We start from the raw sequence: 18,888 nt of genomic DNA on the forward strand, positions 1-18,888 counted from the left end.
TTCAACGCAATAAAAGAATTTCAACTGTTTTTATCAATTTATAAAAATTCAACTAATAAAAATGATTCAGTTTTCTCACTATTTAATCAGAAAATGTTTTCAATTTGTCTAGCAAAAGAAATCAAATGTTTTTAAACTTTTTCCTTACAATGCACTCTTAACTAAAGCGGATTTTATTTAATAAATTAAATTGGATGTTAACTTTAACTGCAAGAAATACAACTTCGGTTGTTATACATTCAAGGCATTGAAAACGAATTTAATATTTATTGAGCTTACCTTGCTGATGAGCAAGACTGCCTTCTTCAACTCTACTGACGTAGACGCAAAGTTCATCTTGATGTTCTACATTTTCTACAAGCTCTGCTTCTACGCTGAAGCCAAATAACTGATCTTGACTGTGGCGACCTAGTTCAACTTGATATAGTACTTTAGGACATACTTCTAATACTTCATATTGCTGGAAATAAATTGAATTTGAATCAAGACTAAGTGTGAAATCACGATATGTATAGTGATTCAAAATATACTGCTCTTAATGAATGATATTAAGGAAAAGTTAAAATACATTGACATGAAATTTAAAGAAAAAACTATTTAGTAAGAACATTAAATAATATCTAAACTAGAATTAAATTTCTGGAAGTAATCTCTTTAAATTTATTTTCTCGTTTATAATTTTATTTTCTCGTTTTTAAATTAATTTTTTCGTTTATAAATTTATTTTTTTGGTTTTTAAATCATTTTTAATTATTCCTACTTATTCTAATTTTTGGTATTTTATGAGCATATGAAAGCTTATAATTAATTACTATTTCTGTTTTTTTTGAACTGAAGAATAAATATTGATATTTTGACAAATGCTAACCTTTATTACTTTATAATTGGAATGTTTTGCATAATTTTTTTATTATTTTCTGAATACTGTTCTGAGCAGTGTATCACGGTATGTTAATCTTGTTTACGTCAATTTTTAATGTCGTAATACTTTCATCTGAATGTAAGACGTTTCTAAGATAGATGATGCTTTTTTAAGATATATGAAACAAACGATACTGATTGTACTACGTTTAAAATAAAAAAATTGTTAATTGCTAATGAGACGTTTTTTGTTTTATTTCATAATATCAGTTATCTCTTTCAGGTAATTTATTTTTCTAATCTTAAGTTTTATTGAGAGGGAAATTATTCGAATAACTGTTTGACATGCATTATTTATTAGCAAATAGAAAATTAAAGAAAACAAAATTTTACCTGTATAACATAAAATGTCACTGTTACATAGAAAATGAATTAAAAAATATTTCAAAAATAAATGTTATCTTGTTAAAGTTTCATTTCGGTTTGAAGAAATATATTTGAAAATATAATTAATTCCGTCACTCCAGAAACATTTCATGAATGATTTAAACTATGGTATATGATATGAGCAGTCATTTGCTCATATTTGGAACTAAAATGTCTCTTATCTAAAATGTACTCAAGGCAAAGAGCTCGATGTTTAAGTTCATTTTCGATAATAATTTAATAGATTAAGTATTTCAATATTCTTAATTCATTCAATAAAAAGTGAAAAATTACAAAAATACATGGAATTTTAGAGGTGATATGTATTTTCCATATTGGAGAAGAGATTTATTCTAAAAATTAAGATTCTTAAACTTCATAATTTTCTTTTACTAATTTCAAATTTTCAAATGATTAAATTTTCAAAGGTTTAAATTTTCAAATGATTATATGAACTTATCTTAAACCCACTTACATTGACTAAATTTTCGATGAGTTCTGTTCGTGGGGGAACAAAATATTCGTCGACGTCTTTTCTTTTCTTGGCCCTGAAGAAATGATCATTAGGTGAAAGTTGCTTTTTACCACAGGCACTCCAGAGAACTTCTTCCACTGTCATATTATCTCTAACGTTTAGAGACGTCGTCGATACAATCTAAAAACAAAATGAGTTATTCGACGTTAATCGCTTTTACACTGGTGAAAACAATTGAAGGGACAAAAGGTTTCTTTTGTAATAAAAAAAACTAATAAGACTGAACCTGGCCAAAGTATCATCAGATGTAAGATCAATATATGGGAAAACAAAAATGAGCACGGTCTGTACACTAAATAAGGTAACTGGTTACGCGTACAGCGCATCAGCCGGTCGACAACCAGTCAGTGAGAGAAAAACACGTCTAATAGGATGTATTACTGCCTCTAACAGTTATAAAACTCTTGAAATGGTGTTTCATGCTTTGTGCCAGAATCCTTATCAATTAGTGTTTTAGCCGCACCAAGACTCCTTTGAACTCATCGATGGTCGTTGAAGCTGATCTTCGAGCTGCAATTGAGCATCCAAGTGCTTCTCATGCATGTTCGATGGAAGTAAGGTCAGGGAACATTGCAGGGGCTATTCCAGTCGTTGAATATTCCTCGATTGGAGGTATTTGTCCACCAACTCTGAGCCCTGTGTGGATGGACGCTATCATCCATAAATAATAAATTTGGTCCATATACTCAGCAGAAAAGTGTCACATAGGGGGCAAGGATCTCATATCTGTATTGTTTGCCAGCCAGAGTACCGCCATTGAACACCTAAAGGTTAATATGCCCGTCTTCCATGATTCCTGCCTGGACCATCAGACTACCTCGACAATAGTGGTCCTCTTCGACAATGTTAGAGGGACGATATCGACTACTGGGTTCTCTCCAGGTAAGAAAACTTCACGTGTCACTGTCCAGACTGAATTGCGACTCATCACTGAAGAGAAACCGCCTTCAATTATCCTCTGTCCAAGACAGATGTTCACACCATGCAAGATGGTTCTTTTTATGGTTCTCAGTCAAAAGGATGCAGACTAAAGGGCTCCTGACATTCAGGCCACCTGGTGACTGTTATCTGCGAAATGTATGTTCCTGCTGCATTATAAACATTGCGAAATAGTTGTGTCGCTGTCTCGGACTTATCCCTTTTTAGCTGGAAGTCTCAAATAACTGTCTTGGATCCGAGTTGTTTCCCTTTTTGACATTGACCAGGTCGAGGGCGTTGACCTGACCTATTTTTGTGAATTCTTTCTACCGAGTAAACACCAGTCTTTTCGAAACCTCGAGGTCATTACAACAGGCAGCCAGTGATTGGCCGCCTCGAATCTCCTAACAATCCGCCATCTTGTGGCATCGTGTAGGCGATGATGACTGATCATACCAACGATGGCGTAACTAAGAAATTAAAAAAAACAACAACTAGATACGATGTTTCAGAATGTCCTTACATTACAAGCTCCTGTGAGCAAATGAGGTACCTCTACACAAACGCGACCACAACGCCACTTCTTAATGAAGTCACAGGCCACTTGCATGGCAGAGGTATCCACAATGAGCTTAGTTGCCATCTGATATCCTACTTGATTATAGGTGTTATTTTTCTTTTTTAAAAAAACGTTCCTCCTTTTAATTGTTTTCATGAGTGTATTTTGGCCCAATATACAATGCTTAACTTAAGAATGTTTTCACTCAATGTTTTCACCTCAAAGACATTTATTCTTAGGTAAAATATAATACATTATATTACTATCTTAAAGTAAATCTATTTATATCTCTTAAAAATGCTAGAATTCATGAGAGTGGTACCCATGGAAAATATCGAATAGAAATTTTAATCCAAAATAAAAAGTATTATCGTGTTGCTAAGTTTCTGTCAATATGGCAGAAAGGATTGCAATTTTTTTATATAGTCAGTTCATTATAACAGAGCTTTTAATATGGCAAAAATTAAAACGAGTGTTCATGATATTTTCATAATTTGAAAAAATATACAGGAATACGCACCCTGTATTTTTGGAATTATTACTTGCAATTATTATCATCTTACTGAATATTTTGTAAATTTTAGCTGGTTGTATAAGTATAGTAATTAAGTTGTTCAACAAAGATAAGTGTAATTTATAGTTATATGTATAAGTATAAATGCGGGATAAATGTGAAAATATATTAATGACTTAGCTTAGTCATATTTTTTAACAATATGATTTACAAGTAGGAAATTATGGGATTGAATTCGGATCATTCTAAGTCGAGGTATTAAAACATATACATCGCAACAGCATTCGATAGTAGCTCTTGGTAAAAAAAATAATTGTACATTTCATTGTAACTTAAAATTTCATTTAATTTCTAAAAATTTCTTTATATAAGTCAACAACGATCATGCTTCATATAATTTAAAAATTTTAAAATATTATCAACAAATATGTCACAATATTTAGTTCTAGATAAAATAATCATTAAAATGTAATATGATTCATATGTTACCTGGTTATCAGGGATTTGTATTTTGATTTGTCTTTCTGGCATTGATGGTAAATCTAAACTACAACTAGAGGTCGTGGAAAGACTCAAAGAACGTCTGAAATTAAAATATTTTCTTAGATATTTAAAATTTCATAAAAATTCCATCAGAGCTGAATATTTTCATAGTCTTACCTTCCACTATTAGATCTTGATAGAGATCGCCTTTTAGTCGCCCCCCTTCCAGACAGGAGGTTTGTCAGCAGGGAAGGGCTTCGAGCACAGATGTATGCGTGGAACGAGGACACTGTGAACACTCCGAGTTTGTTCAATGTAGCCTTAGTGGCTTTTGAAACGTGGGTTAACAAACTCTGAAAATAAAAACCATGGTATAACAAGTCATAATCAAGATATATTTAAGAAATATTACATTCTATTTATCGAATTTAGTATTGTATCAACTTAAGACGAACTTATTTATTATCAATACATTCTTATAAGACATCCCTTATCGTTAAATTGTAAAATTGTTCAAATGTACTGAAATATCTAATATTATTCAATAGCTAAAAGTTTTAACATTAACCATGCTAATGTGTGAAAATACTGCAACCTCAACATTACCAACTTCTGTTTTAGAGTATCAAAAAGAATACAGGTGATTAGACCCAGTGTCTAAGTAGACAGTAGTTCAACGCAACCAAAATTTGCCTCCAAAATTCAAATGAGAAGCCTGGGTCTTAAAACTTACTATCAGGACTATTCACTGAATGATTTTCAAAAGGTAACTGATTTCAGTTTAAGAAAGGATAAGTTTCAAGGAGAAAAGATAATTCCAAACTTTTTTTGTCACTTGCGCTTTTCAACACTATAACAAAATTCATTCATATATTTAGGAATCATAATGAAACTCAATTTAGTACTTTATTAAAAATATAGAAAATTAGCAAAGCATCGATTTAAAATAATTGTTCAACAAAAATAAATGTTTCTGCACAATAATGTAATGAGTGAATGATTAATGTAAAATAGAGAAAATAATTAATGTAAAATAGAGAATATGTGTGAAAAATAGGTGCTAGAAAAGCAACATACATTTGGCAAAGATTATTTAATCAAAATTCCTGAACTATAAAACAAAATAAATAGGAAAAAGTTTTAAAATTTTGATCATTTGCATTAGATACTATGCAAATATAAAACCAAAATTCTTGAACAATCAAAGCATTTAGATAAAACATAAAAAGAACAATGTAGTTGCTCATTTAAAGCAATGAAATTTTATCAACCTTTGGATTGGGAAGTTCTCCATTTTGTAAAGAAGACATGTAACACCGTAGTCGAAACTGTTCACAATGCAACCGTTCCATGTTTTCTTCAAATTGACTAATTTGATTATTCAGCTGTTCTTTGCTTTCAGCATCTGCTACAACAGTTAGTTGTAATTCCGCCATATGTTTCATTTTAAAATCCTATGGAACATAATCGCACAAATGTTTCATTATCTCAATTAAAGTATTTACTATATTAATCAAATATAAATTTGAAAAAAAAAAAAACTCACTGATTCAATTTCTTTTTCTAGCCTAAATATTTCTTCTTGCAGTAGGTGTAAGGTCCCAGTTTTACCTCGATGTCTGGCGAATGCTGCAGCATCAGCGCAATGAATGCTATTCACCCAGTTTTCAAGTTCAACATGGCATGGAGCCTATAAAATTAATACCATGGTATAATAAGAGTTTCAGGGCATAATAATATGATATTGTACCACTTAAGACCGCGATATGAACTCCATTGCCAGGGCACGATACTTCTGAGTTAGATTATGCACCATAATGGTGTTTTTTATTCCTATGATTTCTTTTTTTGATTATTTTCTCGTAAGTTTTTGACAAGTTTTAAGAGAATTCATTTGCAACAATGATAAAATGTTTCTAAAAAAACATTCTCAAATGTACCTCTACATTATATTACTAAGACTACGTCATTGGGAACATCTTAAAGTTTAGAAACTGCGTTATGACTTAGGAATGTATGAAATGGGACACTTCGTGTTCTGTGTGGTGATCGTAGAGCAATATATTTATTAAATATGAATACAAAAAATATAAACTTATTTAAGAAATGTTTAAATTTTCTAAACACTTTCAAAGTATCAAAAAATAATTCCTTTTTATTCATTTACATTATCCTATATTTGATTCAAACTTTTTATTTCATTGTTTTGTTCATTTTTGCAATTTTCTTTCGGAGGTTACTTTATGTTTTTTGCATTGGTTAAAAAGAGTAGAGAGGAAAGTTTCTTAGAAAAAGTAACTAAGTTATAACGTGGGGAAATTATTTATATCCAGTTGTTTTGAAGAAGGTTTTTGTGTATCTAACTGTAAGAGCGATTTTGTTTTAAACAAATGTTTTGCTATTACACTTGATGGTCTGAAATAAAAAAGATGCATTATGCGTTTTAGTGCTGAAACTGTGACCAACAGCTAAAAATCAGTAAATTATACTTTTATTTTTTTGTGATAAAAATAAAATATTTATCGCGGAGAAAATGAAAGAAAGACAACCTACTTCAACTGTTTTCTATTGAAATTCAATGAATAAACTGCGTTGGATCATTACGGAGTATTCAGCATGAATTTTTAATGATTGGAATAAAAGAGAAATCATAAGAAGAAACTGTGTTTAAAACTTATTTTCCTTTAAAAAATATTGTGAATGAAATATTTTTGTATTATTTACTATTGATGGGTAAATTCAAAGTAATAAATAATCAATAGGAAAAAATACTTATAATTTTATGAGTAACTTAATTCGTTTCAATTTCATTAGAATTGAATTGATTATTACAGCAGCCACATTTCATGTGAATTTTTTATTATTATTTTTATTCTACTGCTCGTAATCATAACGATAGGAGAAAGTCATTGAATCGATTTGCACTAGTCTGAGCTCACTGCGCAAGTCTTGCGCGCAGGATCATACTTAAAATCATCGCAAATGCAGAGCTTTCAATATTATATTGTTTTTAAAAAAATATATTTGAGAATTGCATCGAAATCCTGAAATTAGATATAGTTTTTAACCAAACAATTTCCCGTCAAGCTCAATACGAAAATTTTAATTAACGATATATTTATGTTTTATTACGTTTACTAGTAATTCATTTTATTAGTTAATAATTTTTCTAATTTCTTAATTTTTTTCAACTATGAAATGTAATATTTGCAACAATTACGTTATACAAATAAATACTTTTGCAAGTAGAAGTTAAAAAAATGTTTTTAGTCAAATAATATTAAAGTGAGAAACAATATTGATGCAACGAATTTTAGAATTATTATTATAGTTATCATCTAACTAAAGAAGAATACAATGTAGTCAACAATCAGTACCATGTCGTTGGACTTCAGTAAGCTTTGTAAAAATCTCAAAATGTAATTTGATACGCATCAACATCAAATTTATATTATCATATAATTTTAAAATTCACTTAAAAACTAATTCAAATACAACGGTCAATAAATCGTGCTTGCTTTCAGATGAACTTAAAACAGAAGTTTTTTCCAACTAACCGTTGTTATAATTTTATGGATTTCCTATTGTAAAGTATCATAACTTTGTAATGCATAAAAATAACTATTGAGAAACAAAAAGCTTTAAACTGCTAGAAGCTTGCAAAAATATGTGTATATGAAAAATATGTATTATGCAATATGTATATATGAGCTAAAAACTTCCATAATGTTTACTTCATTTAAGTTTTGAGTTAAAATAAAAATATATGTATGATTTTTAGAAAAATTGCAATTGAAGAGGTAAAGTAAGAAAAAATGAAATGATGTAAAAATAAAAATTTCACATTCATAAGATAAATATTTCATTTATTAGATAATGACATTATTTAAGCAGAACAAATGAAAATTTTATTGTTTTACTATAACGGTTAAAATAATTGAAAATTTTTATTAACTATCATACGTATATGCACCACTAAAAGATTAGAATATTAAGTAGAAATATGTTTGAATTTTTTATAATACAAGTATTTGAATGGTAAAAGTATATGATAATTTGTTTTAAAATCCTTGGATAAAACTAATGCATTTTCGAACTCTCAAATTATTTATTTAATAGAACACTTTAATGCTCAAAATTATAAAATGAGAAAATTTTTTAAATGTTTAATAAGTAAATACAGTTATTTGACAATAAGATTGGACATTTCAGGAAATGACTCAGAAGTTTAAATATCCCTCGATTTAATAAAAAACCACATATGTTTTACACAACGAAGATTACAGTAATATGCAAATTTATATTCTCATGCAAATATAAGTATAAAATATTTTCCATAATTTAAATTTAGATTAATATTTCGTTTAATAATCTTTTAAACAAATATATGATTTGAAAATCTTTTACTCCGTAACTTTGGCAGAACGAAAATCATTTCAATTTTCATGGTTTTCCTAGGCACTAACTTTAACAATTTTATGTTATTTTAAAACCAGCGTTGATTAGCAAATCAGTTGTGATCTAACTATCAATGTTCATCTTAATCACCTGGTAAGTTTAAGCCCAACCAAGAAGACAAGGAAACAGCTGGATCAAGCATTGGGGCAAACTTGCCTTCGTGGAGGTCATTTTGAAGGAACTAAATCGCATTTGCGTTAGACAAAGAGGCTTGACAGCAAAATGACTCTAACCCATGAAATGTCTGATACAGGGGATGTATTCATCAATGCAGCAATGTGATCAATTTCCCCCCGGGAGCAAAATTCCTTATACCAACCAGCCATCACAGAGACTCTATTTTGGATCACCTTATTGGGAGGCAAGAGCCCTAGCCTCTGAGCCCTGACGGGTTGCTTAAATAATTTAAATAAAATTCGAATCGATTACACGGTTGCATTATTTTTGATTTTACAAGTATTCGTTGCTGATTTTTCATATTTTACTGCCAATCCATTTTAATTTACTAAGGCTAAGAAAGGAGGCAATAATTTATTGCTAACATTTGACAATAATTTATAGCTAACTTAACTCATTCTCAGTGAAGTGTTTATTAACATCTGCAAACAGCTTCCTTTATGATTTCACATGATGCGTATGCACTGTTGGGGGTCCATTACTTCTTCTTTGTGCAATTTTTTTTATTATTATAAATTTAAATATTAAACATAATTCATTTTACCAGTATTTAGAACTCTTTATTATTGTTTGCAAAAAATAAAAGTTTGTGCTAATTAATACCTGCTTCATTAAAGTATTTTATCATTTTCATATTATTATATCTTCTTCATATCTGCAACTTATTTTATGCTAAACATCATTGGCAAAATGTGTGAGAGAACGAAATGCAAATTTTGCTATGCACGCTTAGTAAGTTTATTCTACTAGCTCTCACCCCCACACAAGCATACGCTTACCTATTCGACACACAAGATCTACATCTTTGTTTCGAAGCAGTAGTTTCACATTTCGCTCAGTTGTTTTCAGCAAATTCTACAAGATATGCTAAATCTCTTAAGTTTGAACAGTGCACTATTTCCTATCCACAACCGATTCCTTTTCGATAATGCTATTAAATGTTTTGTCTAAAGGGGAGAAAATTGGCAAGTATTGGGGATTGAAAACAACTTTGTTTTGAGAAAACACCATTTAAAGTGTACAAAATTTTGTTTCATTTGTAAGCGAGTAATGGCAAAAAGCTCTGATCTTTTTCATTTATATAAGTTTGAGCTTTAGCATTAAAAACATTCCCACAAGTGAACACTGTCGAATTCTGTTAAAATAGAAATGATTTGTGCTTTGAAAACTCGCTGGCAATTGCTTTTCTAAAAGTAGAGAAATTTTAAAAGAGTACTTAAAAGAGTACAACTCTTACTTAAAAAAATTAGTTTTGTAAAATGTAATAAAATTAGTACTATGTATTTTAAACACCATAAAAGTCCTATTTCTTTGCTGATTCTTGTCAAAACTGATATATAGTTTGGGAAATCGCCATGGAAGTGCTACCTCAAAACATATAGATACTAATGAAATTTATTTCAGAAATAATTCATCTATCTAGGATGCATTTCTTGCTCATTTTTCGCTTAGAAGTTTTGTAAAAAAGTCGAATTGTTGCATTAGATGAAAAAAAAATTCCCATGCTGTTATTGAAAAATCTACAACCACAAGAATGAATTGTTTGGTTGAACTTAAGGTCTGGAGGCGTAAATTGACTTTCCTTAAAGTAATTGACAACAAAGAATGCTTCAAAAACATAACCATTTTTTTTTACACAAATCATATGATTTTTATATGGTCGGCATGTGATTTCAACAATATGGTGCAAAATATCTCGAGACACAAACAGTTTATCGAGAGAAAAGTTCAGTTATTGCATCATATCAAATGCTGATATAAAATGAGTCCAAAATCATGGAATATAATTTTATTAGACTTCTTATCTTTAAAGTTATACTGAATGATTAGTTTACTCTTATGAACCAAAGCTTCATAATTTTAAAACTAAAATTATTCGCGTAATTGATACAATAAGAAGGGATTTACGCAGAAAACTTGTCAAAAATTAAAGTTCAAATCAGAATTTTTTAAAAAACACTCCAGAGATGATAATTTGTATTAAGTAATTTGAAAATAAAATGCTATATATAGTAATATCAATTAAAAAGTAATACACTGATAACATGTATAACTTTTCTTAGATTTCAAATTAAAAATATATAGCTTCTATATGATCACCCTTAATTAGTTTCCAGGTATAGGTTTCAAATTTCTGTATTATTTTGTGCAAAATTATAAAGATAAAATATTCAATAAAATGAGATAATTATATATTTTCCTACTTGAAATAAGTAAGCATCCCCAAATGCTGTGCTTAGGCAGAAGATGTAATCTCGTTTGGGATGCTCTGGGATTGGTTGCATGATTGCTCCATCGACTATGATGAGATGCTTGGGAGCAGAGTCGATTGCTCGACTCTCTCTGTTATCACATGGATAGAAAAGTAACGTGGTTCCTTTTAAGCACACCCAATATCCTTTCCATCCTCGCTTTCTAGCCAGCTCTACCTGCTGTTTCTTGCGCAGAAGCCATTTCTTCACGCTTAAAAATCTAAAACAAAATCAACAAGTGTTCAGTGGCCTTAGAAGTTGAATTAAACTCATGAGACGTGTAAAAACATATTTTTTTTTTTCAAATTTAGGGCAAATATAGCAGGAGACGACGTGGTGGCTCAGGGGCAATGGTTACCAACTGGCTGCCCGCAGGCCGCATCCGGCCGGCGAAACCTTTTTTTGCGGCCCGCGAACTAAAATATATTAGTTGTCAGTTTTTCGCCGACAATTTTCGTGAAAACTCTATGTGGGTTTAAAATACTTTTCTTTCGTTAACAAAACCCAAGTTCTTCACTTCTATAAAATTTAGCATACTAACGGTGCAAAAAAATTTATTTCTCAGGTTTTGAAGATATTTATTCATATATATTTATTAAGATAGATATATATATATATTTGAAGATATTTATTATATATATTTATTATATATATTTATTCATATAAGAAAATATTTATTCAAGAAAATATTTATTATTATTTGTAATTCAATACTTTTGTTTTATACAACTTGATAAAAATCTGTTAGTAATATTTAATGTTCCATCAAACATTAAAAAGTCCTATATAAAATTTTGATAAAGTTGCGGCCCGCCCTTTGACTGGTATTTTTAATTGCTGCCCCCTGCCTCATGCAAGTTGGAAACCCCTGGGATAGAGCATTCGCTTCCCAATTAGGTCAACCGGGTTCGAATCCCAGCCATGGTTAGCTGATACAAATTCCGTACCCGTCTCGTAACCCAGTAGTAGACGGATCATGGGTTAAAGTCCCCTTGACGTCAGACTGGACGAGGGAGGTTTTCGTGGTTCTCCTCTCCGTGTAATGCGAATGCGGGTTAGTTCCATCAAGAAAGTCCTCCACGAAGGCACATATCACCGAATACTTGATCCAAGAGTTCCCTTGTCTTTTGGATTAGGCTCAAAATTTCAAAATTATCAGGCTACGGAGGTGAGCATTGGTAGCCATAAGCTCAATGGCATCAGGTNCAAGCAAGGTTTTTTTATGTCATTAACATTTATTATAGTTAAAATAAATATAAACAAAAACGTATCTGAATTTATAAAATCGTGTAATTATACTCGGTGATTACTATGTACTTTTAAAATTATTAAAATCAAAATGAAACAGGAATGGCTGACTATATTATGAGAAACAGTGCTTAAAAGTTTATAATTTCCCTACTCTCCTAGTTTCTTTTAACCCATTTTCGCTACTGTCCTCTATTTTCGTTACTGTAATATGGCTGACGACCGACTCTAAAAACGCCTAAAACAGTGCATATGATGTTGCGCAATCTCAAGCAACAAGTCTGAGTTTCTCTACATTTTCTTGAAGATTTATTTCGATCTTTGGGTATGCCAAAGTTAATCAGTTTTATTCATGTGGCATGACAGGTCAACAGTAATTCGTTTATTGATTATAACGTCATAATGTTTGCCTGCTATTCAGCCAGAACTCATAACTTTTTAAATAAAATGCTGTAAGCAGGAATTAATAATTAGGTTATTAAAAAATACAATAGATAAGTAATGTTGGTGTGATTTTAAACACAAAAAAATCGCATCGGTGATATAATAGTTAAACATAAGCCTTCACGGTAGATGAAATGAAAATTAAAAGTGGTTTATCATAGGCTTATAAAATTCTTAGTATGAAATTATTTTTCCCACACACAGAGTATTCAGGGCATTTTTTGGCTTAATATAATAACATTCTGTTGTATATAACAATAATAAACTATTTCTCAAGGAATTAAGGTGTCTAAAGAATTCCAAAGAGTATCATTTCCAAAAATTATAATTTAAATAATTTTAATTGTTCTTTTCCTTGATCAGCACTACAAGCCAAGAATTTTTCAATTTCCAATTAGAGCGGTTCGATGCAAGATTTAGCCATCTTCTCACTACCAGGGTTCTGAGATAGAGCGGTTCGATACAAGATTTAGCCATCTTCTCACTACCAGGGTTCTGAGATCTTTCTCTACTCAATACAATATTATAAACTTGAGTTTGAATTTTAATTCTTATTAATTTATCCAAATTTAACAAAATAAATTCTGAGTAATTAATACATTTATTGTGGCACTAATTCTTTCAATAGAATAAAGGATCATTAAACTTCATTGAAAACTTGACGAGAAACATTTAACTGAGATGATGTCCAAATAAAAGAAATCGTCCGTCAGAAGGTGCTGATGCACGATTTTCAACACTTCAATAACTTCAAATAAAATCGAGAGTGTTAAGTGATTTATTATCAACCCTTTCTAATGCTTTGCTTACTGCTTAGTATACTTATCACCAATTTCATCCTTTTGTAATGTTCTCCTTTTGACAACCTTTCATCCGTTCAGTGGGTTGATAAAATGAGTACCAAGCATGCTTGGGAGCTAAAGACTGGGGGTGGCTGACCACCCAACCGGAACATCTGCTCGTGCACCTCAGAGTCCAAAGGTCAAGAAAACTGAGATGAGTACATTAGGCCTTGGCCCTCTATGGTTGGCCCTCCACTGAGCTTAGTTTAGTAATGTTCTTATTAAACTATTTTTGTGCTATAAAGTTTTCTGTCATGTGTTAATAATTTCAATCCTGATAAAATACGTTTGAATATATTAATAATCATATGCCATTTTTAGAGAATATGTATATACAGGTTTTGACGATTTTCTTCGACTAAAACATATAAAAAACAATAAAAAAATTATGATCACAGCTTGTGATATCTTGTTATATATTTCTACATGCTTTAAAAATTTTCATTAAAAATAATTTTGTAATTTCAGTCATAGAGAAGAAATAAGTTATGTACGATTCCCTTGCAGTTTTTTATGCTTATAGAATTATGTAAATGAAAAGAAACGAAAACCATTTAGTACTTATCACCAAAATAGTGTTAGAATTCAAATTAATTTGAACTACTTTCATAAATTAATATTTTTGCTTAACCCTTTGCAGCAGAATTTTTATTAAACATATTTTTCTATACTTTTTCATGTATTAATTTAGGTCAAAATAAGGGTAAAATATGATGCATTTTAATAAATTATGGTTTTGAAAAACAACATGAAAAACCGATGTCATTCTCTGCGATAAAGATAAAATATTCTTAACACGGCTCATCTCCAAGCAATAATTTTTCAAATTCGTCTTCATTTAGATCTAAGAGAAACAGTTATTCATCATTTAAATTTCTTCAATTTACAAAATTAATGATTGATAAATTTTTGAATATGAATGAAAAAAAGGTTTTTCTCAAACTACTTTTTTTGGATTTCATATTTTAATAACAACTATAATTCCAATCATCTAACAGATTTTTTAATAACTATCAAACTGATTTTTATAATTAAAAAATATCAGAACATATTTTTACTTGTATTCAGAGCGTCAGAAAAATATATGAAAAGGACACCGGTGTTGCCTCTGCGTAAAAAGGTTAAACAGATTTCAATCACAGAAATATTTCAACGCACCATTACTAAAAATAAATGGTACATTTAAGGTTTAAACAGTTATATTCATTATTCGGGTTATTTATTTTCAATGCTTACCCAGCTTTACGAACGGCTCCTGTGCAATTGAAAGAAGCGGCAGCTGATCCAGAACGAGCTCGATAGGGAGAATTTCTCGCTTCTCCATCTTCTTCTTCACTCAGAGCCGTCGTCAACGACAGTCGATCGTCGTCTGATATCTAAAAGAGACATTAAAAAGAAACTTTATAAATAACTCTGTTTGCTAAGTGACATGTTTCCCCCCCCCATACAATTCCAGTTTAAAACTAATGATAACAAAATATATTTCCCATATAAAAAAATAGCAAATCATGCAATTTTGCTCTATTTTGGCTCTAATATTAAAAGAAAATATGAAATATTACTTCAGGGAAGGGATTTTGACTTTTAAGAAATTGTGAGACTTCATTTAAGTGAAATTTATTATTTTGGAGAAATTTTATTGAGGTGTTATATTAGAAACACTGTAAAACAAAGAAGATTTTTAAATTTGCAATCCTTTAACTGTACAACCTGTACTAGAAATGTAATGCAAATTAGTGTGAAAATAGTATTAGTAAATGCGTAAGGAAACTCTAGTTTTTTTTCTGCTTAATTTTAAATTTATTTATATAATTTTAAAGTATTTTATTTTTTAACGGAACTTAGCAAAAAACTTATGTTTTCGGGGTTAATTTATCCTAAGCCCACGTTGTGGTAAACTAGCTCCTCAGACAGCTATAATTTTTGTTTGTTACTTACGAATGTGACATAATATTAAAATCAACAGTATCTTTATTTCTGAAACTTTTTTTTATGATTGTATATTTTCCTATAGCAGTACCTTATAATTATTTATTGTTTCTTTTTTTTAGTTCAATTTGCAATTAAATTATATCAAGTAATTAAAATCATTTTTTTCAATAATTTTAATTATATTTCAATTATTTTTTTGAAAGTAATCCTATATGAGAGTGTAAATTGCGCGAGACGTATTAAGTACAATGTAATTTCCATGAATGAAAAAAAAAATGATTGGGTCCAAAGAGCCTCAAATTCTTTTAACGAACATTTCAAAATGTTATATATTTTATTAGCCATTAAAGATTAAAATAAATGATAATGAAATATCTTATTTATTAAAATTAATTAAAAACCTATTAAAATATTTTCTATTTTTATGGTAAAAATGTTATATAATTGTGAAATCCATCTAAATTTAATATCACATGGTATTTATATGATGAGATAGATACAAGATACATTAATAAAGATAGATACATTGATACAGGATACATTGCAGAATAAGATAGAGGGACAGGATAAGATACAGGGCACATTGATGAAGAGACAGGATACATTGATGCAGGATACATGATAAAGATACATTGACAAAATAATGGAAACACGTTTACACTAATACCTTTTTTTCACATTTCTCAAGAAATACTTAAGAATCATTTTAAAATTTCAGAAAAATTCAGATTATGTGATTTCTCACACGTATCAGTGGGGTTTAAAGTTTTTAGAGGTATGAGGGACCGATAGTAAATTACGAACGGAAAATAGTGCTTTGGAACATAAAAATGTTGCAATAAATTTGTAAATTGTAGCTATTATTTTGGTAATTGCATGCAATAAGTGCGCAAAATTTCGTAAGCCTGACTTAAATATCTATACCTTTACGGTAATAGCCTTTACGGTACCTTTACGGTAAATACGGTATATAGACATTTTTATAAAAAAAATCATCTATTTGTCTTACGTTTTTTTTTTTTTTTTTTTTTTTTTTTTTTTTTTTTTTTTTTTTTTTTTTTTTTTTTTTTNAATTAAACAAAATTTTTAGAGTAATTTAAAAGTAGTCATTGCTTTAAAATGTGAAAATCAGTGCTTTAAAATGTGAAAAAAAAATTAAAAATTGCGTAAGATATGAGTAGTTAAATTAGCTCTTTCATACTGCGCATGCGTGGTAAAAATCGAAAAAAAATTTTCTTACTAATTTTGTAAAGAATCGTATTTGGCAAATAATAAGCGAAATCCGATTTGAATATCTTAAAAATTTAAAAAATTTTAAATAATTTTTTGAATGTATTTTGCATTTTTTTAAAAAGAAATTTAAATGATAAGGGGTTTTCTACAAATATTATTTTCTATCATAAAACAAACTAAATAACAAATGATAATACCTTACAATGAACGATACAATGAACCAAACTATTATTGTTTGAACTTACAATGAACCAAAATATTATTGTTTAAGGAAAAAAAGAAACAGGCAAAAGAAAAGATACTTTTATGGGGATGATCCCCAACAATGCCCGTGTCATTTTTAATAAATCTTATTTAATAGTGCAAAATGAAATTTGGGGAAAACCCGTTATCATTTTGAGTTTCTTCTAAAAAATAAAAAAAACTACTTAGAAAATTGCCTGAATCTTTTTAAAATTTTACGATATTCAAATCAGACTTCCTTTAATAGTTGCCAAAGACGATTCATTTTAAAATTAAGAAGAAAAAAAATTTCAATCTTTTCCCACGCATGTGCAGTATAAAGGAACTGCCTTAATTACTCATATCTTGCGCAATTTTAATCGAAATGCTTTCAAAGCTTAAAACAATAATTTTGAAATCAAATTTAAATTGCTCTAAAATTTTTTTAAAAATTTTATTAAATATTTTAAATTTGTAGCAAAAAGGAACGAAGACAAAAAAGTTAATTTTTTATAAAAATGTCCATATTTCCATACATGTTTAAGCTAAGCTTACAAAATTTTGTGTAATTATTACATAGTATACCCAAAATAATTGCTACAAGTTACAAATTTTTATTGCTACAAACACTATTTTCAAAAACACTATTTTCCGTTGGCAATTTATTGTCGTTCCCTCAATTCTCTAAAACCTTCAAACTTCATTGGTAAGTATGAGAAATTGCATGATATACGAGTAAATACTTCTGCAATTATTAAATTATTCTTTAAGTATTTCTTAAGAAGTATGAAAAAATGTATTAGTATAAAAGTGTTTCCATTATTTTGTCCACCCCCTTTATCTAACAAGCATGCCAACTCTATCAACTCTTTGAGTTTCCTTTAACATGACTTAAAATGCGCACCATATTTATAGCTTCCGTGTAAACTTTAATTTTAAACAATATTTTCTTAGAACGTAGAATCTTTGCACTATGAATAGTTTTTGCTTGCTTCTTTTTCTCTCATTAGAAAAAACGTGCCTAAATATTTACTTGAGTTTTCAACCTTGAGGAAAAAATCTTTCCTATCTACTGTTTACTCATTTTCGTTAAATATGCACGACGAAAAATTTTTAGGTTGTAGGTTACGTTGTAGCAAACAATAGCTATCAGGTTGTTATTTTAGATTAACAAGCAATTAAAAACTTAAAAATTAAATACTTTATTTAAAGCTATTCCCACCCCCATATTGAAACAAAAATTTTATTGTTGATACAACAATTTACAACACAGATATAAGTGAAATAAATTTAATAATCTAGTCTCTCTATTCAAGTTCCCCCAATATATATTCTATTCGCTATGGTCTTGATGAAATGAGAAAATTTTAAAGAATGAAACCGGAAATACAACCCTCTTAGTATGCGCATGCTAATCTAAAAATAAAAAAAAGGACAATCTTAACATCAAAAACTATTTCTTTCATTTAAATATATTTACTTAAATATATACACTGGTTATCATAAATTAAGGAAAAATCACAAAAATAGCGATAACTCTTTCAAAAGTAAGCCAAACCGTGCAAAATTTGCATATGTTGTCCACTAAGAGTAGCTGAGTAAAATTGCAATATGCAAATTAGTGGCGCTGCACTCGGCTTACGTCATCTGCCTGGAGCATAAAAGTCCAAGTTTGAGAGAAAGCACACAAATTTTACTGTGATTGCGACATTGAAAATCTGAGATAGCCAATTCGTAATAATGACCTCTAGGCATCATTTGCCTGAAGAACTACGATGGAGAGC

General features: G+C 29.5%; 1 protein-coding gene across 12 annotated transcripts in view; it reads right to left on the reverse strand.

The window, feature by feature from the left end:
• Nucleotides 1-18,888, reverse strand: part of LOC107456951 (protein still life, isoform SIF type 1) — a 150,341-nt gene that overhangs the window by 26,119 nt on the left and 105,334 nt on the right. For all 12 annotated transcript variants that reach the window (XM_071180822.1, XM_071180820.1, XM_071180817.1 and 9 more), the window contains 8 exons: nt 14,954-15,093; nt 11,136-11,403; nt 5,843-5,986; nt 5,568-5,750; nt 4,474-4,649; nt 4,303-4,396; nt 1,763-1,942; nt 280-460 (listed from right to left, as the gene is read on the reverse strand). In XM_071180822.1, the coding sequence (XP_071036923.1) occupies nt 280-460; nt 1,763-1,942; nt 4,303-4,396; nt 4,474-4,649; nt 5,568-5,750; nt 5,843-5,986; nt 11,136-11,403; nt 14,954-15,093 (1,366 nt within the window). The remainder of the gene's footprint in view (nt 1-279; nt 461-1,762; nt 1,943-4,302; nt 4,397-4,473; nt 4,650-5,567; nt 5,751-5,842; nt 5,987-11,135; nt 11,404-14,953; nt 15,094-18,888) is intronic.

Source organism: Parasteatoda tepidariorum, chromosome 5, assembly GCF_043381705.1.
Source record: "Parasteatoda tepidariorum isolate YZ-2023 chromosome 5, CAS_Ptep_4.0, whole genome shotgun sequence".
Classification (NCBI taxonomy): domain Eukaryota; kingdom Metazoa; phylum Arthropoda; class Arachnida; order Araneae; family Theridiidae; genus Parasteatoda; species Parasteatoda tepidariorum.